Source organism: Delphinapterus leucas, chromosome 5 (genome assembly GCF_059928025.1).
Source record: "Delphinapterus leucas isolate spDelLeu-1000000601 "Yukka" chromosome 5, BTC_Dleu_Yukka2, whole genome shotgun sequence".
Lineage (NCBI taxonomy): Eukaryota > Metazoa > Chordata > Mammalia > Artiodactyla > Monodontidae > Delphinapterus > Delphinapterus leucas.
This window is the reverse complement of record NC_143133.1, coordinates 90,151,585-90,177,787: the sequence shown is the minus strand read 5'-3', so window position 1 is coordinate 90,177,787 and position 26,203 is coordinate 90,151,585. Positions and strand designations below refer to the sequence as shown.

Sequence of the window (26,203 nt, the reverse complement as noted above, 5' to 3'; positions counted from 1 at the left end):
ATGCGTAATGCTGCGGAGGATCCAAAGAAGCACTCTAAATGACAGATATTATTTAATGATGGTAATCATTTTCTGAAAAGCTGTACCAATAACAATTTTAGGTAGAACATAACATGAAATTATTTCATGAAATATAGTCTTGTTCTATGCTCTCCTGACACCACTCCCAAGAGAAAGCTTCCAGTCTATTTGCTGTTTCTTTGCTGATGAGACATTCATCCTTTAATTCCCTGATTGTCTTCCTCAATGATTTTTGTAAACGTCTTTCTCGGCCTAAAACATTCCGCAGACTTTTCTTGGTATCCTCTAGCTCGCTGATCACTTGATCTAATTTATGCTTAAGTTTCTTTGGACTGTCCATCACACTGTAGCTATGTTCCTAAAAACATAAACACCAAGTTATTAAACCAGACAGACAAGCAGTGAGATAAAAAATTATAACTAGGCCTCAGCTATTTCTCCACTTACTAAGAGAAGATCTTTAAGTTGGTGATACTAAGAGGTTTAAAGAACACAGGAAGAGGATGGGGGTAGAACAGTATTTTTGGCGCCTAGGGCCTCCCTCTTTGTCTAAGGCCAGGCATACACGAGGAGTACAGAATCCTGTGGATGGGAAGTACTTCTCACCTGGAGGTAGGTATCTGCTTATGAACAGCGAGACATTCACAATGACTATACAGCTTTTGGTCCCTAAGTGTGGAGCTGCTAAGTTTAAGTTTTACCTATCACAAAAACTTAAATTTTTAAACTTTTAACTGAATTGCTTTATTTTGATGAATATTTCACTTTATAAGGTATGACAGGAAAGGAGCACTGAAGCAGGTCCTCAGGCTGGGTGTTATGGATTTAGAGATGACTCTGGTCTTGGGGTTTTAAAGAGATAATTTAAGTTCTCAGTATTTACTGTGGTTATGTTTATGTCTGCTGGGTAGACTTTTCTTCATCCAAAAACAACACTGACATATCTTATAAACGTAACATAAAATAATTTTGAAAAGCTGTTACTTAAAATTAGTGAAGAGGACTTTGCCTTCAGCCAAGATGCGGTAACATAGACTGGATTGACTCCTATCTAAAAAAACCCCAACACATGGCCAAAAGATGTAAAAATGTTTGAAGATAAACCGACATCAGGCAACGAAGGCAGATACTGCAGAGAGATGGGAAACAAAGAGGTGAGTCCTAAGATTGCCCAGCTTACTGCCTTGAGAGAGTTCTAGGCCTCAGTGCAAGGGGAGGAAACCCAGGTAGAGCTTGGTAGATAGAGTTGAGGAGACAGTGCAAAGTATCCAGGGAGACCAAGGTGGCTACAGTTCATAGGGCAAAGTATTAGAGAGGAAAGAGCTACACAGAGAGAGAACACTGGAGATCTTCAGAGGCTCCCCCTCAAGTATTTCCTTGTAGGAAACTGCTCGAGGTTGAGGAAAGAGTGACCAGAACAGGTCAGGAGTGCCCTGAGCTCACAGAGCATAGACACTACTCCCACCAGGCAGACCAGATTCATGGGGCACTGAGCAGAGTATACAAAAGTCTTGCCTCAGTGGTGGAGAATAAATAGCCTGAGCACTGTTCTAGTCCTACCTAACAAAGCAAAACCTGAAAGGATCAAATTGTTTCCAAATAACCAAACTCCATAACCAAGCTCAAGAAAACAGGACAAAAAACTATCCAACATCCAGCAAAGTAAAATCCGGCACTCAAAATTTACCAGGCACACAAAGCAGCAGGAAAATACGCGCCATAGTAAGAGATAAACCAATCAATAGAAACCAACCCAGAACTGACAAATGTTAGAATCAGCAGACAAGGGAATTAACAAAGTTATTAAAACTGTATTATATATGTTTAAAAGTTAAGCAGAGACATGAAAGATATTAAAAAAGAATCAAATAGGATACCTGTACATAAAACTTACAATTTAAATTTATTTATAATAAATTTAATAGATTTGTTATCATAATAAATAATATATAACAGATTTACTATTATTTAAATCTCTTTAAAAGATAATTTATTGTTTAAACAAAAATAATAAAATGTAGTGTGGGGTTCATAGCATATGTAAAGTGAAATGTATGATAGCAGTAGCAAAAAAGGTTGGAGAGGAGAAATAAAGTATATTATGATAAGATTCATATACTATATGCTAAGTGGAATAATATCACTTATCATGTAGCCTGTGGTAAATTAAATATGGATGCTATAAACCCAAAAGCAACTATCAAAGCGTTATGGCTGATGAGTGAAAAAAAGGAGATAAAATGGAATTGTAAAAAAATTCAGTTAATCCAAAAGAAGGCAAAAAAAGAAGAAAATGAGAACAAAGAACAAATGGAACAGGAAATAAGATGACAGATTTAAACCAAACCATATCACATTAAGTAATGTGATATAAAAAAATTTAAAGTAATGTAATAATAATCACATTAAGTATAGAGTTTAAATAATCCAATTAAAAGGCAGAAATTATCAGGTTATATTAAAAAAATCAAGACCCAAGAGTACATGCTCCCAGAAAAAAAGCACTTTAAAGATAAAAAGACACAAACAGGTTGAAAGTAAAGGAGTTGAAAAAGATACACTACAATAACACTAATAAACAGAGAACTAGAGTGGATATGTTACTATCAGACAAAGTAGACTTCAGAGCAATGAATATTACCAGGGATAAAGAAGGCCATTTCTTAAAGGGGTTAATTTATCAAGACATAAGAATACTAAATATTTAGTACCTAATAACAGCTGCAAAATGTAACAAGCAAAAACTGACAATTTAAGGAGAATTAGACAAATCCACAGGTATACTAGAAGATTCACAGCTCTCTCTCAATAAAAGATAGAACAAGTAGACAGAAATTAATTAAGAATGCAGATTTGAACATTATCAATTTGACCTAATTGACATTTATAGAACATTCTGGTTAACATCAGCAAACTATACATTCTTTGCAAATGCATGCAGAACGTTTACCAAGACAGACCATATTGTAGGCTATAAGTCTCAAAAAAATTAAAAGCATTCAAGTCACACAATGTATATTCTCTGACCACAACAGAATTAAGTTAGAAATTAATAATAGAAAGATATTGGGGAAATTCCCCAATATTTGCAAACTATATAGCACACTTCCAAACAACCTGTGGATCAAAGAACAAATCAAAATGGAATTTGGAAGTATTTTGAACTAAATGAAAATGAAAACACATTTAATTTGTGGGATGCTGCTAAAGCAATACTTAAGGAGAAATTAATATCACTAAATGCTAACGTTAGAAAGGAAGAAGCCTCAAATCTATGACCTCAGCTTCCATCTTAAGAAACTAGAAAGATGAGGGCTTCCCTGGTAGCGCAGTGGTTGAGAGTCTGCCTGCCGATACAGCGGACACAGGTTCGTGCCCCAGTCTGGGAAGATCCCACATGCCGCGGAGTGGCTGGGCCTGTGAGCCATGGCTGCTGAGTCTGCACGTCTGGAGCCTGTGCTCCGCAACGGGAGAGGCCACGGCAGTGAGAGGCCCGCGTACCACCAAAAAAAAAAAAAGAAACTAGAAAGATGAGCACATTTTACTGAAATAAGTAAAAGGAAATAATAAAGATGAGTGGAAATCAGTGAAGTAGAAAATAAAAACAACAAAAAAAAATGAGAAAAATCAGTGAAAGCTAGTTCTTGACAAGATCAATAAAACTGATAAATCTCTAGGCAGACTAATCAGCAATAAAAGAAAACAGAAACAAATCACTGACATCAGAAATGAGACAGATGGTATCACTACAGATTCTACAGATATTGAAAAGATAATAAGGAAATGTTTTGAATAATTTTAAGCTAATAAACTTGACAACTGAAATAAAATGGACAAATCCCTTGGAAGGTAACAAGCTCCTTAAAAAACTTTCCCACAAAGAAAATTACAGTCCCAGATTGTTTTACTGGGGAATTCTACCAAACATTTATAGAAGAAATAACTGCAAATCTATACAAACTTTTCTAGAAAACTGAAAAATAAGGCAACATTTTCTAACTTTTTCTTTGAGGTTAGCATTATTCTGATACTGAAACCAGACAAAGATATTCAAAGGAAAGAAAACTATAGGCCAATATTCTTTGTGAACATACAAGGAAAGATTCTAAACAAAATTTTAAATCTAATCCAACAATATATAAAAGGGATAACATCATGAAGTAGGGTGTATTCCAGAATGCAAGGCTGGTTTAACATTAAGAAATTAACTGGGGAATTCCCTGGTGGTCCAGTGGTTAGGACTCTGCTTTTACTGCCGAGGGCCCAGGTTCAAATCCCTGGTGGGGTAACTAAGATCCCACAAGCCATGTGGTGTGGCCAAAAATAAAAACAAATCAATCAATGTAACTAATCATACTAACAAACTAAAAAATAAAACCCAAATGATCTCTCAGCAGACACAGAAAAAGCATTTGACAAAACTAACATTCCTTTCTGATACAAATTCTCAGCAAAGTAGGAGTAGAAAGGCACTTCCTATGTAACAGTATGGATGGACCTAGAGGGTACTATGCTAAGTGAATTTAAGTCAGACAGAGAAGGACAAATACTGTATGATTTCACTTATACGTGGAATCTAAAAAACAAAACAAATGAACAAACATGAAGCAGAAACAAAGTTGTAGATACAGAGAATAAACAGGTGATTGCTAGAGGGGGTGGGGAGGAAAGAAACAGGTGAGGAAGTAGGAGGAACAAACTTCCAGTTACAAAGTAAATGAGTCAAAGGTATGAAATGTACAAGTGTTGGGAATACAGTCAATAACTATGTAATATCTTTGGTGACATATTGTAACTATACTTATTGTGATCAGTTTGAAATGTACAGAACTATGGAATCACTATGTTGTATAACAGGAAATAACATAATGTTGTAGGTCAATTATACTTCAAAAACAGACAAACAAACTCAGAAAAAGAGTTCATATTTGTGGTTATCAGAGGCAGGGATTGGAGGAGGGAGAATTGGATGAAGGCAGTCAAAAGGTAAGAACTTCCAGTTATAAGAGAAATAAGTACTAGGGATATAATGTACAACATGACAAATTAACACTGCTGTGTTATATATGAAAGTTGTTAAGAGAGTATATCCTAAGACTTCTCATCACAGGAAAAAATTTTTTTTTCTATTTCTTTAACTTTGTTTATATGAGATAATGGATGTTCATTAAACTCACTGTGATAATCACTTCCTGATATGTGTAAATCAAACCATTACTGTACACTCTAAACTTATACAGGGCTATATGTCAATTATATCTCAGTAAAACTGAAAGAAAAAAATTGAAAGGTACTTCCTCAATCTGATAAAGGGCAGTTATGAAATAACATATTTAATATCATATGAATATCTTTAATAGTGTAAGACTGAACAACTTCCTCCTAAAATCAGGAGCAAAGCATAAAGATCATTTCTCAGTACTTCTCTTCAGCATAACCTTGGAGGTTCAAGGTAGTGCAATAAAGCAAGAAAAAGAAATGAAAGGCACTCATATTGGAAAGGAAGAATTAACACTGTTTTTTTTTTTGGCCACGCTACGTGGCTTGTGGGATCTTAGTTCCCCAAGCAGGAACTGAACCTGGGCCCTCAGCAGTGCAAGCGTGGAGTCCTAACCACTGGACCACCAGGGATACCATAAAACTGTTTTTAATGACAGACACCATGATTGTCTATGTAGAAAATTGGATAACCTCTAAAAAAAAGCTTTGATAATTAATATGTGAGTTTAGCAAGTTTGACAGATACAAGATTGATATACAAAAGTCAATTTATTTAATAGAGAGAGAACAGCAGAATCAAAGAAGAACTACAATCCTGCAGCCCGTGGAACAAAAACCACATTCACAGAAAGATAGACAAGATGAAAAGGCAGAGGGATACATACCAGATGAAGGAACAAGATAAAATCCCAGAGAAACAACTAAATGAAGTGGAGATAGGCAACCTTCCAGAAAAAGAATTCAGAATAATGAAAGTGAAGATGATCCAGGACTGTGGAAAAAGAATGGAGGCAAAGATCGAGAAGATGCAAGAAATGTTTAACAAAGACCTAGAAGAATTAAAGGACAAACACCTAGAAGAATTAAAAAACAAACAAACAGAGATGGACAATACAACAACTGAAATCAAAAATACACTAGAAGGAATCAATAGCAGAATAACTGAGGCAGAAGAACGGATAAGTGACTTGGAAAACAAAATGGTGGAATTCACTGCCACGGAACAGAATAAAGAGAAAAGAATGAAAAGAAATGAAGACAGCCTAAGAGACCTCTGGGACATCAAATGCAATAACACTCGCATTATAGGGGTCCCAGAAGGAGAAGAGACAGAGAAAGGACCCGAGAAAATATTTGAATAGATTATAGTACAAAACTTCCCTAACATGGGAAAGGAAATAGCTACCCAAGTCCAGGAAGCACAGAGAGTCCCATACAGGATAAACCCAAGGAGAAACACGCCGAGACACATAGTAATAAATTGGCAAAAATTAAAGACAAAGAAAAATTATTGAAAGCAGCAAGGGAAAAAGGACAAATAATGTACAAAGGAACTCCCATAAAGTTAACAGCTGATTTCTCAGCAGAAACTCTACAAGCCAGAAGGGAGTGGCATGATATACTTAAAGTGATGAAAGGGAAGAACCTACAGCCAAGATTACTCTACCAGGCAAGGACCTAATTCAGATTCTACGGAGAAATCAAAAGCTTTACAGACAAGCAAAAGCTAAGAGAATTCAGCACCACCAAACCAGCTCTACAACAACGGCTAAAGGAACTTCTCTAAGTGGGAAACACAAGAGAAGAAAAGGACCTACAAAAACAAACCCAAAACAATTCAGAAAGTGGTCACAGGAACATACATATAGGTAATTACCTTAAACGTGAATGGATTAAGTGCCCAAACCAAAAGACACAGGCTTGCTGAATGGATACAGAAACAAACCCCACCTATATGCTGTCTAAAAGAGACCCACTTCAGACCTAGGGACACATACAGACTGAAAGTGAGGGGATGGAAAAAGATATTCCATGCAAATGGAAATCAAAAGAAACCTGGAGTAGCAATACTCGTATCAGATAAAATAGACTCTAAAATAAAGAATGTTACAAGAGACAAGGAAGGACACTACATAATGATCAAGGGATCAAACCAAGAAGAAGATATAACAATTATAAATATATATGCACCCAACATAGGAGCACCTCAGTACATAAGGCAACTGCTAACAGCTCTAAAAGAGGAAATCGACAGTAACACAATAATCGTGAGGGACTTTAACACCTCACTTACACCAATGGACAGATCATCCAAAATGAAAATTAATAAGGAAACAGAAGCTTTAAATGACACAATAGACCAGATAGATTTAATTGATATTTATAGGACATTCCATCCAAAAACAGCAGATTACACTTTCTTCTCAAGTGTGCACAGAATATTCTCCAGGATAGATCACATCTTGGGTCACAAATCAAGCCTCAGTAAATTTAAGAAAACTGAAATCATATCAAGCATCTTTTCTGACCACAATGCTATGAGATTAGAATGAATTACACAGAAAAAAACATAAAAAACACAAACACATGGAGGCTAAACAATACGTTACTAAATAACCAAGAGGTCATTGAAGAAATCAAAGAGGAAATCAAAAAATACCTAGAGACAAATGACAATGCAAACAGGATGATCCAAAACCTATGGGATGCAGCAAAAGCAGTTCTAAGAGGGAAGTTTATAGCTATACAAGCCTACCTCAAGAAACACGAAAAATCTCAAATAAACCATCTAACCTTACACCTAAAGGAACTAGAGAAAGAAGAACAAACAAAACCCAAAGTTAGCAGAAGGAAAGAAATCATCAAGATAGAGCAGAAAAAAATGAAATAGAAACAAAGAAAACAATAGCAAAGATCAGTAACACTAAAAGCTGGTTCATAGAAACAAAGAAAACAATAGCAAAGATCAGTAACACTAAAAGCTGGTTCTTTGAGAAGATAAACAAAATTGATAAACCCTTAGCCAGACTCCTCAAGAAAAAGAGGGAGAGGACTCAAATCAATAAAATTAGAAATGAAAAAGGAGAAGTTACGACACTGCAGAAATACAAAGCATCCAAAGAGATTACCACAAGCAACTCTATGCCAATAAAATGGACAACCTGGAAGAAATGGACAAATTCTTAGAAAGGTATAACATCCAAGACAGAACCAGGAGGAAATAGAAAATATGAACAGACCACTCACAAGTAATGAAATTGAAACTGTGATAAAAAATCTTCCAACAAACAAAAGTCCAGGATCAGATGGCTTCAGAGGTGAATTCTATCAAACATTTAGAGAAGAGCTAACACCCATCCTCTCTCAAACTCTTCCAAAAAATTGCTGAGGAATGAACATTCCCAAACTCATTCTATGAGGCCACCATCACCCTGATACCAAAACCAGACAAAGATACTACAAAAAAAGAAAATTACAAACCAATATCACTGATGAATATAGATGCAAAAATCCTCAACAAAATACTAGCAATCAGAATCCAACAGCACATTAAAAGGATCATACACCATGATCAAGTGGAATTTATCCCAGGAATGCAAGGATTCTTTAATATATGCAAATCAATTAATGTGATACACCATATTAACAAATTGAAGAATAAAAACCATATGATCATCTCAATAGATGCAGAAAAAGCTTTTGACAAAATTCAACACCCATTTATGATAAAAACTCTCCAGAGAGTGGGCACAGAGGGAACCTACCTCAACATAATAAAGGCCATATACGACAAACCCACGGCAAACATCCTTCTCAATGGTGAAAAAGTGAAGCATTTCCTCTAAGATCAGGAACAAGAAAAGGATGTCCACTCTCACCACTATTATTCAACACAGTTTTGGAAGTCCTAGCCATGGCAATCAGAGAGGAAAAAGAAATAAAAGGAATACAAATCAGAAAAGAAGAAGTAAAACTGTCACTGTTTGCAGATGAAATGATACTATACATAGAGAATCCTAAAGATGCCAGCAGAAAACTACTAATCAATGAATTTGGTAAAGTTGCAGGATACAAAATTAATGCACAGAAATCTCTTGCATTCCTATACACTAATGATCAAAAATCTGAAAGAGAAATTAAGGAAACACTCCCATTTACCACTGCACGAAAAAGAATAAAATACCTAGTAGTAAACCTACCTAAAGAGACAAAAGACGTGTATGCAGAAAACTATAAGACACTGATGAAAGAAATTAAAGATGATACCAACAGATGGAGAGATATAACATGTCCTTGGATTGCAAGAATCAATATGGTGAAAATGACTATACTACCAAAAGCCATGTACAGATTCAATGCAATCCCTATCAAACTACCAATGGCATTTTTCCGGAACTAGAACAAAAAATCTTAAAATTTGTATGGAGACACAAAAGACCCCAAATAGCCAAAGCAGTCTTGAGGGAAAAAAACGGAGCTGGAGGAATCAGACTCCCTGACTTCAGACTATACTACAAAGCTACAGTAATCAAGACAATATGGTACTGGTACAAAACAGAAACATAGATCAATGGAACAGGATAGAAAGCCCAGAGATAAACCCACGCACCTAGGGTCAACTAATCTATGACAAAGGAGGCAAGGATATACAATGGAGAAAAGACAGTCTCTTCAATAAGTGGTGCTGGGAAAACTGGACAGCTACATGTAAAAGACTGAAATTAAAACACTCCTTAACACCATACACAAAAATAAACTCAAAATGGATTTGAGACCGAAATGTAAGACCGGACACTATAAAACTCTTAGAGGAAAACATAGGAAGAACACTCTTTGACATAAATTACAGCAAGGTCTTTTTGGATCCACCTCCTAGTGTAGTGGAAATAAAAGCAAAAATAAACAAATGGGACCTAATGAAACTTCAAAGCTTTTGCACAGCTAAGGAAACCATAAACAAGATGAAAAGACAACCTTCAGAATGAGAGAGAATATTTGCTAACGAATCAACGGACAAAGGATTAATCTCCAAAATATATAAACAGCTCATGCAGCTCAATATTAAAAGAACAAACAACCCAATCCAAAAATGGGCAGAAGACCTAAATAGACATTTCTCCAAAGAAGATATACAGATGGCCAAGAAGCACATGAAAAGCTGCTCAACATCACTAATTATTAGAGAAATGCAAATCAAAACTACAATGACGTATCACCTCACACCAGTTAGAATGGGCATCATCAGAAAATCTACAAACAACAAATGCTGGAGAGGGTGTGGAGAAAAGGGAACCCTCTCGCACTGTTGGTGGGAATGTAAATTGATATAGCCACTATGGAGAACAGTTATGGGGGTCCTTAAAAAACTAAAAATAGAATTACCATATGATCCAGCAATCCCACTACTGGACATATACCCAGAAAAAACCATAATTCAAGAAGACACATGCACCCCAATGTTCATTGCAACACTATTTACAATGGCCAGGTCATGGAAGCAACCTAAATGCCCATCGACAGACGAATGGATAAAGAAGATGTGGTATATATATACAATGGAATATTACTCAGCCATAAAAAGGAATGGAATTTGATCATTTGTTGAGATGTGGTTCTAGGGACTGTCATACAGAGTGAAGGAAGTCAGAAAGAGAAAAACAAATATCCTATATTAACGCAAATATGTGGAACCTAGAAAAATGGTACGGATGAACCGGTTTGCAGGGCAGAAATTGAGACACAGATGTAGAGAACAAACGTATGGACACCAAGCGGGGAAAGTGTAGGGGTGGTGGTGGTGTGATGAATTGGGAGATTGGGATTGACATGTATACACTGATGTGTATAAAATTGATGACTATTAAGAACCTACTGTATAAAAAAATAAAATAAAAAAGTAAAAAAAAAAATTTATTTCCCCACTTCAATAGTAAATAAAACAACACTGTCTATAACAGCATCCAAATATATAAAATATTTAGGGATAAATCTGATAAAAGGAGTGAAAGACCTGTATACTGAAAACTACAAAACACTGCTGAGAGAATTTAAAGGTCTAAATAAATGATGTGATACAATGAATTCATGGGCTGGAAGACATAAAATAGTCTTATTAAGATGTCAGTTCTTCCCAAGTAGATCTGTAGGTTCAACATAATCCCAGTCAAAACTCCAGCAGGATTTTTGTAGAAATTTATAAAGTAATTCTAAAATTCATATGAACATGCAAAGGACTCAGAATATCCAAAACAACTTTGAAAAAGAACAAAGTTGGAAGATTAACACTGTCTTATTTCAAGAATTATTATAAAGCTATAGTAATCAAGACAGTAAAACAGATCTGGATTCCAGGCCTGGTTCTAACATTAACAGGCAATGAGATGAATAAAGCTTCAATAATGTGTGTGTACGACTGTCCTTTAAGAAAACCTAAAGACATAACTATTTTTTAAATTAGATATTTCCATATAGAAACTATAGTACCTATAGGGAGGAATTAATTATTGCATTTTATTGGTTGAAATATCCTTGTGAAAGCACTCTTTGAACTATGTAACAAAAGATTAACTACCTGTAGATCGTTATTGCAAATATATAAATTATAATGCCCCTGGGAAGCAATATTTCTGGATATTACATATTAAAAAAAAATCTCAAACGCCTAAACTCCTAGTTTTTCAATAAGATTTTGAAAACTTAATCCTAAGAGAGAGGACATGGTCATCTTAATAATATTAACATTAGCCCAGTAAGTAATTTTACTTACAAAAATGAACTGGGACTGGAATTCTTCGATACACGAGGAAGCACCAACAAGCTGGTGATTGTGGTTTGTGATTGGAAGGGCTTTGAGGGTGAAGTTTTTCCTACAATGAAGATTTTCTCTTTTCCCCTGTTAAGAACAGTTAATAACAATCATTGTAGATTTTCTGTCCTTTTGAAAAATTTTAACCTTCTTAACTGTATGTAGTAAAATTAATATATTTCTTTTTCTGGAAATTGCTTTTAAAAGTCAGTAAAAGTTAGGGGCTTCCCTGGTGGCGCAGTGGTTGGGAGTCCACCTGTCGATGCAGGGGACACGGGTTTGTGCCCCAGTCCAGGAGGATCCCACATGCTGCGGAACGGCTGGGCCCGTGAGCCATGGCCGCTGAGCCTGTGCATTCGGAGCCTGTGCTCCGCAACGGAAGAGCCCACAACAGTGAGAGGCCTGTGTACTGCAAAAAAAAAAAAAAAAAAAAAAAAAAAATCAGTACAATTTAAATTTACTGAGAGTACTTTAAAGGAACTTCCCCAAAGTAACTCTAAAGTTGATCTGGAAACATGAATTTTTCTGGGAAAAAAAAGGAAAAAGAGTGACAATGAGGGAAGATATACCCTACAAAGTATTAAAAATACCCTACTCAGTAACAATAGTTTAAAAAGTGTACTACTCTCTTAGAAAAATCTGAATATATCATGTAGATAAAAGCCTTTAGGATAAAAAGTGTCATTCTAAATAAGTGGAGAAAGGCTATAAATCATGAAAAAATGAACTAATTATGAAAAACAGTTATATCCTTTATGTATAAGTCAAAATGAAATTCTATATACTGAAAATTTATGTAAGAATGAAAACAATGAGGAAGTAGAAAAATACATGGGAAATATTTACATAATCTTAAAGGCTAAAGTCAGATAGCACAAGAGAAAATATAGGACTACTCAAAAAAAGTCTGAATTTCAAAAACAAAACAAAACAACCCCATAATGTGAGCTAAAGACAAATAACAAAAAGTAACTGCAACACAGATGGCAGTTAAATGATTCATAGCCTCAATACCTAGTGTTGTTCCAAAACAGCTTAGAAAAAGACGAAAATAGAAGAGGACCTGAATAAGTGATTCACATAAGAAATAAAAACATCTAATAAACATATGAAAAAATGCAGAAACACATTTTCTAATATTCATATTAGAAATAATCATTTTCTAATATTCAGAGATAAATTAAAACAGTAAGATGCCATTTTTGCTTATCAGTTTTACCAAAGATTAAAATCACAACTTACATTGAGGATTAGGGGGAACAGACACTTTTATGCATAACTAGTAGGTAAGCAGATTGGTATAAGCTTTATGGTGGGCCTTTATATGTTGACTTCACTATAAAGTTTAGTTAAAAAATTGATGTTCCATATAGGTTCCTCTTAAAAACGTGATCCCTTGAGCTGCAACACAATCATGCGGGGTGCTTGTTAAAAAGTGCAGATTCCTAGACTCCAAACCAAACTTGCTGAATCAAATTCTTTGGGAGAGGGGCAAAGGATTCTGCATTTTAAGCAAGCTCCCTGGATAATACTTATGTAGACTGAAGTTTGAAAGCCATTGTTGTGGAAAAAATATATATTTTTAAGAGGACATTTGTCACACTGTCCTTGTGTCTTTTTTTTTTTTTTTTCTTTTGGCCATGCCACATGGCTTGCGGGATCTGATCAGGGATCGAACCCGTGCCCCTGCAGTGGAAGCGTGGAGTCTTAACCAGTGGACCACCAGGGAAGTCTCCTTGTGGAAAAATATTTAACATCATGGAAAACAGTAGTTAAGAGTGAACTTTGGAGCCAAAATGCCTGGGTTCAAATCCAGCCTCTACCATTTAACAGCAGTGCGACTTGGGGAATGTATTCCAGCTTTCTGAGCCTAAGTTTTCTCAAGTGGTTAAATGCGAATAATAATAGTATTTAACTCTTATGGTTGTTTTGAGGACTATAAGAGTTTATATGTAAAGTGCTTAGAATAGTGCCTGGCACACAGCCAGCACTATAAGAATGTTGAAAGAACGAAAGAGTGAAGCAAAAAATAAAAAGGATATACAGTATAATTCTATTTTGTAAGAATATCTATAGATGAATTTATATACAAACATACACATACAAATGACTGGAAAGATACACATCAGAGTGTTAACAGTATTATTTCTGGATTACATGATTATTGTTAATTTTAATTTTCTTTTTGATTGTATCATATAATTTCCTATAATAAAAAATTTACTTGTTATTAGGAAATAGTTTTTCAAAGTTAGTAATTTATGGTTTATTTGATTTAGTATGTCCATATTTCTTAAGGTCCCCCTAACATTACAGATGACTCCCTGCTATAGGAAACAAACCCTTGAGAGCAAATTGCACAAGATACTGTACACTTATTAATATGGAAGAAAGTGAGGCAGTCTCCACCGGATAGCTCAGGTACTGCAATATGAACACCCGCAAACGTGACCCAGACCACCTGGAAGCAGGCACTCTTCTAGACTACTTTCCTCGTTTCCAGCTGTCAGGAAGGAGACACCTTTCAATGGAGGTTCACGATTATTGTTGTGGGAACCCACAGGCTCTCCCTGAATTCTCCACATTGGAATCAGTCAGTCTCTATAGTTTCTGGACACGAATACACTTTCAGGTATACGAAGTCAAGTGAGGTAGTGAGGGTGAAGCAGCCCACCCACGGCACTAACTTCATTGAGGAAAAAACACAGAATTCAACCAGAGTTTACTTCAACAATTGTTTAATTGTCTTTTTCTGACCTCTCTTCTTTCCTTCTCCTGTTTTGGTTTTCTACCTTCTAGTCCTACCTAGGCTTTAAGCTTGAATGTGTGTGTGTGGCTCTAAAAGTATACTTTGGGGCTGTCAGAGGCTCTGCTCTTGACTTCTGCTGCAGTGTGAGGAGCACTGCCACCTTGGAACTCCAGTTCAACCCTCTCATGTTCCTCCAGTTTTCAGACACGAATCTTGAGCTATACCAACTCCTAAGGTAGCCTGCTTCACCAAACCTTAATAATATACAGATATTTCTGAGTGGATTCTGGTAAAATTCTTCTACTACTCATTACAAAAGCTTAAGCAGCAGTTTACAAACCTAAAAACTTAAAGAATGGGCTTCAAATTAATAAGCAAACAATAAAAATGGTAGCAAGTGTGGTGAAGTTTCTTAAATAGTACCATAAAAAGTGGGTAATGGGGTTTCCCTGGTGGCGCAGTGGTTGAGAGTCCGCCTGCCGATGCAGGGGACACGGGTTCGTGCCCCGGTCCGGGAGGATCCCACATGCCGCGGAGCGGCTGGGCCCGTGAGCCATGACTGCTGGGCCTGCGCGTCTGGAGCCGGCGCTCCGCAAAGGGAGAGGCCGCAACAGTGAGAGGCCCGCGTACCACAAAAAAAAAAAAAAAAGTGGGTAATGATGGTAAGCAGTATGTCATAAACAAACCTGTGAGTGAGATGGGGAATCAAAGATAGAAGGTATGACTCCAGGTTTCAGTTTAATATTTGGAGTACTTCTGTCAAAATCTGTCTTCTTAAAGTGCCTTGAACACAACACATCTCCTTTTTTAGGCTCCCAAATGTCTACAGCATTCACATCAAGTCTTTTCATTGCTAATACCCATTTTCTTTTGACGTTTTCATCTGTGGGGAATCTAGAAAAACATACAAGAAGTATTTTAAAATTAAGCACTATAGATATATACTTGAATTAAGGCTGTGCCTAAATTGATTCTTGGTATTACTCTTGGGAACTGGAATATTGAGGAAACCATCATGACTCATGCTTTCTTAACTTTCAGTTTTCATAGTCAGATTTTTCTACCAAACATGCTGCAGGCATATGGCCCTCATTTACATCTTTCTCACATTATAAAGAAGAAAAGTTTCAAAAGACATTTAACACCTTTTAGGAAGATCCACACCTGAAGGTTTTTCTTCATCTGTCGATGATAAAGAATATCACTTGGGCCTTTTCCTATCTGAGGAATTTATCCCAGATGAACAGAGACACTTGTACTTTCATTCTTCTGTCAGCGTCAAAAAAATTGCTTAGTACAGCATTTAATACAAAACAGGGGAATAAATGCTTAGTGGATGAATGCAGAGGACACCTGCAGAGTCTGGAATTCTGGAGATCAGAATTACTTTGCGATCTGGAGGCCAATAACCATATCTTGTCCAATTTTTCCAGCTGGTTCAAATCCTTTTTGGAATACGGTAGGGTACACATACTCATTTTTTATTTCCTTATACCTAGCAAAGTAGTTAGCAGGTCTTTCTCTGGCACACAGCACAGTGTCTTGGCCCAAAAGCAGCAACATAAACCTTTAGCAAATGCATAATTATTAAATCTTATTGCTCCTTCTTTCCTATTCTGTCAGAAGAACGACTAAAATTTTAAATTAGGACGATCTTGGTTGTAATTTGGTTCAGAACCATCCTGAACCTGTAATTTATATTTTTTCTCTACAACATAGGCTTGATCTATTTCTAAAGGACAGAACATATTCAGGCAAAGATCCTTCGGATTGTAAACTATACGTAAACAACACTGAACTTCTTAGGAGGTATGTTAAAATACAAAGTAATAATATTAGCAAAAATGAGGTTGATGATAGTTTTGATAATCAGCCTGTGATACCTTTGCAGGTATCTTAAGCTTCTAAACGAAATGATAAAAGTGTAAAAGTATCACTGTCATTTCAAATTCAACTCAAAAGGCTATTTAAAAAGAACCTGAGAACTAGAGTTCAAAATTGAACGTCTAGGGCGTATAGCTCAGGGGTACAGCATTTGGCTGCAAAACTGATGATTTAAGTAGAACTATCTTTTGCTTTTTCGTCAGAAGTACTTGGCTTAACTACAGCAGAATCTTACACGTGAAATGTCAGTCCTTTTAGCTTGGAATTTGGTAAACAGCGAGAAGCACATCCAATGGCCGAGCAACATTTCACCATGGTTTTAGCAACTCATACCAGAACTGAAAGAAAATTAAAAGGGTTAGTTAACTCCAAAGCTAAGGGTAACACAGTTACCTTTCCCGGTACCTTCCAGTATGTTCTAGGTAACATGAAATCATGCTAGAAAGCCAAAGGGAAATATTTTCTTGCAAAACCTGCAGCTCTGCTCATACAATTTTCTAGGGGTTTGGCTTCTTTAATAAGGCAAGTCATATTTAGCGATGCACAGAGGCGCCCGATTTCCATTTAGGAGGCCGGTACATGTCCCTTCCACCGCTTCGTACAGGCACCATGTTCCCTCGCCACCACGCCTTGGCACGCTGACTCCTCCTGGCACCCTAACCTAGGCTGAGCTCCCAGCCCAAGCGTTGCTTCCCCAGGGAAACCTTCCCTGACAGCCAGATTAAGTCAGATCCTCTCTAGGATTAGCTCTCGGGGAACACACACGTCTCCTTCCTAGCACTTCTCAAAGCTGTAATCCTCCATTTATTTCAGAGTCCCCGATGAACGTCTTTCTCGGCACCAGTCTGTGAGCTCCCTGAGGGCACGGTGGGGCGTGTGTTTTTTCTCACTTTTGTCCCCACGGCGTGGCTGCTGACTGGCACAAAGTAAATGTTAGGATATATACTGAAGGAATGAAGAGGAAGTAAAGGAGAAGAGGAGCTCCGGGCGCTGAGAAGCGCCTGGGCGCCTACCTGCCGGCGGAGCACCCGCCGGACCCTCTCAGAGCCAGGAGGCCGGGCCGAGCTCGGCCCCTTTCTCGAGACTTCGGCCGCCGCCGGGAGAGGGAGGGGCCGCCCTGTCACAAGTGCGGATGCGGCCGGAGAGCGGCCCTTCCTCAGGGGCTTTCCTCCTCGCCCCGAACCACGCCCAGGGTGTGGGCGGGTAGCGAAAGGGGGAAAAGGGGAGGCAACCTAAGAGTCCTTACCATTTGCAGCGAAGGCAGCGACTAACGCAGACTACAGAGATTGCGCTTCCCCTCGCTTCCGTCCCGTCAGCTCGGGAACCGGAAATCCGGCTGCCCCGGGTCACGTGCCCAGCCGCCATCTTGGGTCCGCTGGGAGCTGTACCCGGCAAGGGGTAGGGTAGAGCTGCGATGCTTCTTAGGACGTAGCTTTCGTCCTGGGGGAAGGGTCCGTGGAATTTGAGGGCAGGTGGAGGAGATGGCGGCCTTGGCGCTGGAAGACGGCGCCCGCGGGCAAGCGCGAGGGCGGCGGGGCTGCGAGCACTATGACAGAGGATGTCTCCTGAAGGTGAGGACTTCTGTGGGCTCTTCCCCTACGAGCTTCCGCCGGGCTGGGCTGGGGGCGGGGTGGGCAGGCAGGGCGGTTTTAGGCTTTTGGGCTGAAGTTTGAGGTTAAGCTGTTGTCAGGAAACCTTCCCCTCTCACTGGGTTCCTGCTGTAGAGAACGTTTATGGCAAGGCGACCACAGGCCCCACTTATTCTCTTGTGTTGTGCTTTGCGAGCAAAGCTCGTCTTGCTTGGGAAGAGCCTGGCCTTGCACATTGGTTAGTTTATCGGTGGGTTCATTTATTTAGTCTTTCGCTGCTGGAAGTAGACTGAGGCAGCCTCAGGCCTGTGCCGGCTTTTCTCCAGGATCACTTTCAGGTGTGTGATGAAATAAGAGAAGAGGGGTAAGCAGGTTTAGAATCAGAATACGATTTCATCTCCTGTCGTAAGTAAGTTTTACAGCTTGCCAGCTTCGTTTTAGAGTCAGTGAGTATGCCTAAGCCTGCCAAGGAGGAAACGTATGTGTGTAATAGGAAGACAGTTATGTAATTGCCACAAAATAGGGAATTATGTGTAGGAGAGTGTCTAGTATGCATATACTGTTACTTTAGCTGTTTGAGAAAAATTCCTAGTCAATCTAGAATTTTAAAAATTCGCATCCGTCCAATTAAAGTTCATTAATTTTTCTTGCAAGAAGCGGTTTAAAGATTTTGCTTAGAAAGCTTGAGCTTTGGAGTCCCACAGCCCTGCCCCCCAAATTTTAGCTCTGCTCTTTGATAACTCAGTACTTTTTTTTTTTTTTTTTTTGTGGTACGCGGGCCTCTCACTGTTGTGGCCTCTCCCGTTGCGGAGCACGGGCTCCGGACGCGCAGGCTCAGCGGCCATGGCTCACGGGCCCAGCTGCTCCGCGGCATGTGGGATCTTCCCGGGCCGGGGCACGAACCCGTGTCCACTGCATTGGCAGGCGGACTCTCAACCACTGCGCCACCAGGGAAGCCCGATAACTCAGTACTTTTGAGAAAACTACTGGTTAATGCCCCACATATAAAATATGGGTGATAGAATTTCCTGTTTCATAAAAAAGCATGAGGCCTGTAAGGATAACCTAAAGCCTTTTTTGTAGGCGGTGGTTTGGTGACCATTCCTCCACTGCACTGGATAAAGCTCTTTCAAAGGTGGTCATTCACCAGGTGTTGTTTAAGGAGAGTGAGTGCTATCCGTATGATTCCATTTCCATTGAGATGTGTTAGAGTTTCAAACTTCAGGTCTAAAACTGAATTCAACATCCTCCTCCTCCTCACCCCCCAAGAAGTCACACAAATACCTCCATGTTTCATAGCACTCAGGTAGTTGACCCTGAGTATCAAATGCTTTTTTGCCCCCCTCCCTTCCCTTAAATACCAGAGACCAAGTGAAAAGTTTTAAGGAGGAAGTAATCAACTAAATTAAAAGCTGCTGTTTGCCTTTAAATTTGGCAAGGAGGAGGTCACTGGTGATCTTGAGGAGAAAAGTTTCTGTGGAGAGGTTGGGACAGAGTGTGATTGGAGTGGATTCGAGAGAGAATGGGATTAGTGGAAATGGACATAGCCTTTATAGACAATTGTTGGAGTTTTGCTGTAAAAGAGAGCAAAAAAAAAAAAAAATTGAGGCTGTGGTTGTTGGGAGATGTGGGATCATGGGATTTTTTTTTTCCCCCATGGGAGGGAAAGATGGGAGGTGTTGCAGCATGTATGTATATTCTTAGAGGTGACCCCCCAAAATGAGAACGTTTATCATGCAGGAGGAAGAGGGAAAACTGTAGGAGCCCTGTCTTTGAGTAACCAAAGTGAAGATGGGATCCAGTGTACAAAGAGAGGAGTTGGCCTTAGATAAAAATGTGGACTGTAGACTGTAACAGAAGGACAGACGGTGTGAGGTACATTTGCAAGTAGGTTGACAGAGTTTGTGGGAGAATGTTCTCATTTGATTATTTCTGTTTTCATAGTGAAATAAGCAAGAGTGTAGCAGGAAGAAGAGGTTTTTGAGGTTTGAAGATAGAGGAGAAGATATGAAATAATCATCTAGGTGTTCGGTCCTAGACGGTGGAAGAATGAAGGAATTGACTAGGGAAACATGGTAGTAAGACCCCACTTTCTATTAGGGGTTATGACTTAAACGTGAGAACAGCCAGTGTGGTGGTGCTTTTGCTTGAGCCATATTTAGGTGTTCCTATGCAGGTTGAGTAGGAGAGAATTGGATTTAACCAGAGTTGGGGCTCTGGGTAGGTGAGTATGTAAATAGAGAAGGAAGGAACTAGGGTGTGTGCAAGGGAAGAAGTGGAATTAGTTGGAAAAGGAGGAGGTAGTGGTTAGAGAATTTAATGCTTGAAATTAAGATACAAACAGGCTTCAGTTCTTGTTCTAAGCAATGGTTCTTAAAGTGTGGGTGATTGGACCCCTGGGAATTCCTGAGGCCCATTAGAAGACTACTTTATACTGCTAAGACATTATTGTCTTTTTTAGCATGTGTGAAACTAATGACTAAAACTGCTAGCACCTTAACGTGAATCAAGGCAATGGCACCGAACTGTACTAAACCTATAGTTTAAAAAAAAAAAATCCAGTTTCACTTAAGAATGTCATTGATAGAATTAAAGCAGTAAAATTATTAATTGTATAAAATACCAACCATTGAATACATGTCTTTTTGTATATTTGAAATGGGATGTTTTCATCAGGCACTTTTGCAGACTTACATTAGGTGCTTGTTATGAGGAAAAGCTCTGTGCAATTGGATTATGAACTGAACGAGTTTCTTTTTTAATGGGACATTTTTTTACTTGAACTATGATTATTCAGACTTGAGTATTTGCTGGACATTTTCTCCACTAGGAGGGAAGTGAGACTGTCATTGCAAGGAAAACAATCAGCAGTGATAAAATTCAAGCTTTCATGTAAAAATTAGAGTTTTGGAAAACCTGTGTTAGCCACTGTGAGCTTGAAAGCTTCACAATACTTATTTTTCTGTTAAGATGGTTAGTGATGTTAACAAATGTGATTTTTTGATATTGCATGTGAAATGTGGGAACATTGGGAAGAGCTACATAATTCAGTGAACTGATATTTTCCAAATGACCAGTGGGTGGATAAAAGGTCCATTCACAATGCAAGATAGATCAATGGAAGGGAGAAAAGTTCACTGATTAGTTTCAGATTTCATGTTGCAACTACGTGTTCTTAAGATTTGTTGAGTTTTGGTGTCGTATCAGAAGAATATCCATAATTTTCTAAGAAGGTTATTAAAATACCCCTCCCTTTTCCAACTACATGTTTGTGTGAGCCCAAAATTTCTTCATATACTTCAGCCAAAACTGTGTGAATGCAGAAGCACATATGAGAAGCTACCTATTTTGGGGGGAAATATAGCTGTTTTTCATTAAAATGTGTTATTTATGTTAACATGTAATTGGTTTGTTGCTATCATTTTAAAAATAAGTAATATTTTTAAAACCTGTAAGTTTTAATTTATAATATGGTAGGTGTCAATAGATATAATTTCACAGAAACAAAAGCTCTTTGGGATCCAACATAATTTTTAAGACTATATGTAAAGGGGTTGAGACCACAATGTTTGAGAACCACTGTTTTGTGGCATGACTGAGAATATGTGGCTGAGGAGGGTTGGAGGACAAGGCCATTGGAAGTGAGAAAGGGAACTGAGAGTTCAGGGTATTGGAGGGATTATCACTGTTGGATGTGCAGATAACTAAGATTTAGGACAAGAGTAATATTGGAAAGAAAAGGAGCCAGTTGAGTGTTAAAATAAGAAAAGAATGAGCTATGTTATGGGAAGTCATGGCACAGGAAGTCTTTAGAAATGAGAGGATCTCAAAGGTCACAGTGTACTGGAAAGTATCAGGTTAGCTTACTGGCCTGCAGACTTCTCCATGTACTAGTTATGGTAAGGTCTACAAAAAGACCCAGTAGTAATGTGAGTTAAAGAATAAAAAGTCTATTTCTTCTCACCTAACAATTCAAGGTGAATGATCCAGTTTGGTAATGAGGCTCTGTTTCACATGATTATCCTAGGGACAAGTTTTTTCCATTGTATTATTTTGCCATGGAGGAGGAGGCATGCCCAGTTTCTTAATACGCAGGCCCAGGAGTGGCACTGATTTCTTCCGTGTGTATTCTGTTTGTAAGAACTTAGTCATTTGGTCACAGGTAACAGCAAGGAAACTGTAGTATAGCTGGGCAGTCATGTGCCCGGGAAAAAGGAGACAGTAGATTTTGTTGGACAACTGGCAGTCTTTGCTGCTCTTGAAAACAAGGACTGTCTTTTACGTTTATTGCATCTTCTAAAGTATCAGATACATAGCTGATGGTTAGTAAACTTAAGAGGACTAAAATATAATCTTTATAGTATCTAATGCTTCGGGTTTGAAATTGGTAAATGAATTTATCTGGAATGTCTAAGTAGAAATTGCCTGTGTGCCATTTAGGCTGAGAATGAGTTTAGGGTATTGTGGGATTAGTTTTGCAATCTAGGGACTTCCATCCTTCACAGTTCTTCTGTCTTTAACTACAAGGTTGTGTTCAGCTTGACACAGAAGTGTAGATGTTGAAGGAAAAACAGTGAAATGTCATGTTTAGTGTCAGTTTAGCAAATGATCTATTGGTTATAATCTTTTGACCTTGTTCCAAGGGGGAGGAGGAAGGAAATTTCTTTTTGCATTGCAAACTTGTCTTTTCTTGCTTCTTATAACTGTTTTTCTCCCTTGGGGATTAGGCACCATGCTGTGACAAGCTTTATTCTTGCCGGTTGTGTCATGATAACAATGAAGATCATCTGCTAGATCGCTTTAAAGTAAAGGAAGTGCAGTGCATAAACTGTGAAAAAATCCAGTGTGTAAGATTTTATCACAAATTTCTATTTTCTTTCTTTTAAAAAAAATTATCCTAAGGTGGTTTTAAAAATTTAATCAAGAGTATTGCCAGTATGACTTCTTTAGCTCTTAAAGCCTTATCTTGGATTTCAGTGTATAAAAACTTGTAAAGATAAAACTGCGTGTACATTAATAAAAATTCTGGATATTTAGTAATTCAAAATGTTTTGGTAAACTCTAATTTTTTAGTTACATGTGTTTTTTTTAGGCACAACAGACTTGTGAAGAATGTAGCACATTGTTTGGAGAATATTATTGCAGTATGTGCCATCTGTTTGACAAAGACAAGAAACAGTATCATTGTGAAAACTGTGGAATTTGTAGGTACTGTATGTAAAGTATTCTTTTCTAATTGCTTCTGATATATCTGAGTAATAGTAGTTTTTAAAATCAACTTAGTTGGAATATAATTATTGATACATCTTATAAAATGCATTCATTTTAAGTGTTTAGTTCAGTAACTTTTGACAAATATATATACTGTGTTACTACCAACACAAATCAAGATAAAAAATATTTCCATTCTAAAAAGTTTCTTCATGCCTTCATCAATTTAACTAGGCCATCAACAATTGTGTGCCTATTTAAATTTTAACTTTGGGGTAGAAAATATGCTTTTATATGAAGTGTTTTGTAGGCAACGAAGGTAAAAATTAGGGTAGATTTTTTTTCCTTTTTGAAGATTAGTTTAAAAAAATTGTCAAAAGTTTTGATAAAATCACTACAGACTTAAAAATTGGAAAATACAGAAAAGTGGAAAGAATGAAAGTATTGAAAAAACAGCCTGAAGTCCAATCACCCACTGACAAGGTACTAGTGACATGTTGGTATATAGGAATTTTTTTCTTTCTAAAAATCCTGAAGTGTTAGATGTATACATAAGCATATATGTAACATGTGTATGTTTTAAAGTATACTAATACAGCAAGCCACTCATTTTAAGAAATAGAATGTTACCAATACTGCTGGAGCTCTTAAGTATTCTATGTTAATCCTTTCTCCTTGATCCCACTGGAGAATTTTAAATCGCTTTCTTTTCTTTTATGTAGTTGTTTTTAAGGAAGGATAACAAACATACCAAAAGATGTACCAATCATAAGCAAACAACCTTTTCTAGTTTTTAACTCTAGAAGTTTGATTTGGGTCTTTTTTATACCTTTCATGTCTATACTCTTTGAACGTGTGGAATATAGTAATAATAATTGGTTTAATGTTCTCTACTAATTCTAACATCTTTGTCAGTTCTGGATTGATTCTGATTGATGGATTATTATTTTTTGGTTGGGTTTTCCTGCTGCTTTGTGTTACTGGTCATTGTTGGATACCAGACATTGTGATTTTTACCTTGTTGGGATATTTTCATATTCCTACAGATCTTCGTGAGCTTTATTTTGAGATGCAGTTAAGTTACTTGGAAACAGTTTGGTACTTCTGGGACTTGCTTTTTTAATTTGTTAGATGGATCTGGAGATGTGCTTATTCTAGGAATAATTATTCCTCACTATTGAGGTATTACTCAGTACCTTCCTGAGTACTCTACCCAGTATCCCATGAGTTCTAAGGTTTTCCAGTCTGGCTGATGGGAGTAAACACTGATCCTGGCCATGTCTGAGTGCTGAGCACTGTTCCTTCTAGTTCTCTTGGATGGTTCTCTCTCTGGCCTTGGGTAGATTCCTCACATCGATGCACTGATGTGTATCCTGCTAAATACCTGAGGGGGCTCCCCTGTGCAGCTCTGTCCTTTCTGGTACTCTGTCCTGTGAACTCCAGCCATCTTCTCAGTCAGGAAGTCTTTTTGACTCTGCCTTACTTCCTTCAACTTGTTTGGCCTGGAAGTGCTCTAAGCAGTAAACTGGGGCAATTGTAGGGCTCACTTAATTTGCTTCCCGTATCTCACAGATCACTGTCCTTCATTGCCTGATGTTCAGTGAAACTTGTTTCATATATTTTGTTTGGGTTTTGTGGTGGTGGTTTTAGGCAGGAGGGTAGATCCAGTCTCTCTTATTCTGTCTCGGGCAGTAGTGGAAGCCTCCCTGCAGGGTTTTACCTGTGGAATTTGACAGGCTGATTCTAAATTTCACCTGGAAGAGAAAATTCACGTAGCTAAGCAGATTTTGAAAAGAAAGAACAACGAGGAGGGGGTTGCCTTTCCACATAATCAAAACATGATAAAGTTAGAGCAATTCAAATGGTGTGTTCTTTGTACAGGAATAGACAGATAGATAAAGGGAAGAACAGTGTGTTTGTGAGTGTATGTGTGTGTGTACATTCACATGTTTATACATATGAATTTATAACAAAAGTGGCATTTCAGATCAGGGGAAAGGGAATTAGGAAAATTGTTTATCCATTTGCGAACAAAAAATTGATTACTAAAACTGTGCATTCATTAGAATATGGTTTCAGCATGTTGTGACAGAAACTCTAAATAACAAGTGCTTCAAAAAAGGTAGACGTTTATGTTTCTTATGGAAAAGTCTGAACCATGTAGTTAATTAAACAGAAGTCCAGGTTCCTCTTATTTTTTTGCCATCATAAGATATTTTCTTGCCTACATAGTTTAGAAGAGTCCATATTCTCATATATCAGTGGAAAGGGGGAAATAGGTGAATGGAAGGTATACCCTTTTCTCCTAAGGGCATGAGACAGAATTTTCATTTGTCTTTTCTGTTCATACCTTCAGAGAAGTTAGAAAATAGTTTTTATTCTGGCAGCCCTGTGCCTAGCTAAATGTTCTGTTGTTCTGCAAGAAGAGGTATAAGAGAAATTTGGGGACAACTAGCAATCTCACCTTTACCATACCTAATACATTTCAAATGGATGAAAGAAAAATATAAAAATTATAAGCCATAGTATTAGAAGTATATAGAGGAATATGTTCATGACCTATAGGTTTCAAAAGTCTTTTCAAGCAGAGGCAGAAGCATAAAGCATAAAGGGAAATATGTCATAAGAATTAAAATGACTGTATAATAAAAGATGTAAAAAAAAGATGACATACCAGAAAAATAATTGTAACATATGCAAGTGAAAAAGATTAATACCCAAGATATGTGAAGAGCTCCTTTAAATAAGGTTCCTCAAATAAAGTAAAAGTAGAACTACCATATGATACTATATGCAATTCCACTCTTGGGTACATATTCGAAAAAAATGAAAACACTAATTTAAAAAGGTACATGCACCCCAAGTGGTACTGTTCATAACAGTATCTCACACACACACACACACACACACACACACACACACACACACACACAGAGGAATACT

General features: G+C 37.7%; 2 protein-coding genes across 12 annotated transcripts in view; one reads left to right on the top strand and one right to left on the bottom strand.

Annotated features, from left to right (window-relative positions):
* Nucleotides 1-39: 39 nt before the first annotated feature.
* Nucleotides 40-17,914, bottom strand: THAP6 (THAP domain containing 6). Of its 7 annotated transcripts, none has more exons than XM_022599381.3 (5): nt 17,707-17,914; nt 16,696-16,798; nt 15,263-15,470; nt 11,789-11,914; nt 40-379 (listed from the first exon to the last, which is right to left on the bottom strand). In XM_022599381.3, exons 2-5 carry the CDS (start codon nt 16,773-16,775, stop codon nt 125-127), a joined length of 669 nt encoding a protein of 222 aa, XP_022455089.1. In that variant the 5' UTR covers nt 16,776-16,798; nt 17,707-17,914; the 3' UTR covers nt 40-124. The 7 variants fall into 7 exon arrangements, with proteins under 7 accessions (XP_022455089.1, XP_022455088.1, XP_022455092.1 ...); XM_022599380.3 differs by lacking the exon at nt 17,707-17,914 and adding an exon at nt 17,474-17,700; XM_022599384.3 differs by lacking the exon at nt 16,696-16,798.
* RCHY1 (ring finger and CHY zinc finger domain containing 1) overlaps nt 17,613-26,203 on the top strand; it is an 80,684-nt gene continuing 72,093 nt past the window's right edge. For 2 of the 5 annotated variants that reach the window (XR_016393330.1, XR_016393329.1), the window contains exons 1-3: nt 17,651-18,031; nt 22,777-22,896; nt 23,142-23,257. Coding sequence is in view for 3 of the 5 variants with exons in the window: in XM_089912062.1 (XP_089768188.1) it covers nt 17,942-18,031; nt 22,777-22,896; nt 23,142-23,257 (326 nt within the window). In the remaining 2 variants the exon portion in view is untranslated. Of the gene's footprint in view, nt 18,032-22,776; nt 22,897-23,141; nt 23,258-26,203 lie in introns of all 5 variants that reach the window. The other 3 variants (XM_089912063.1, XM_089912062.1, XM_022599376.3) reach the window with 3 other exon arrangements.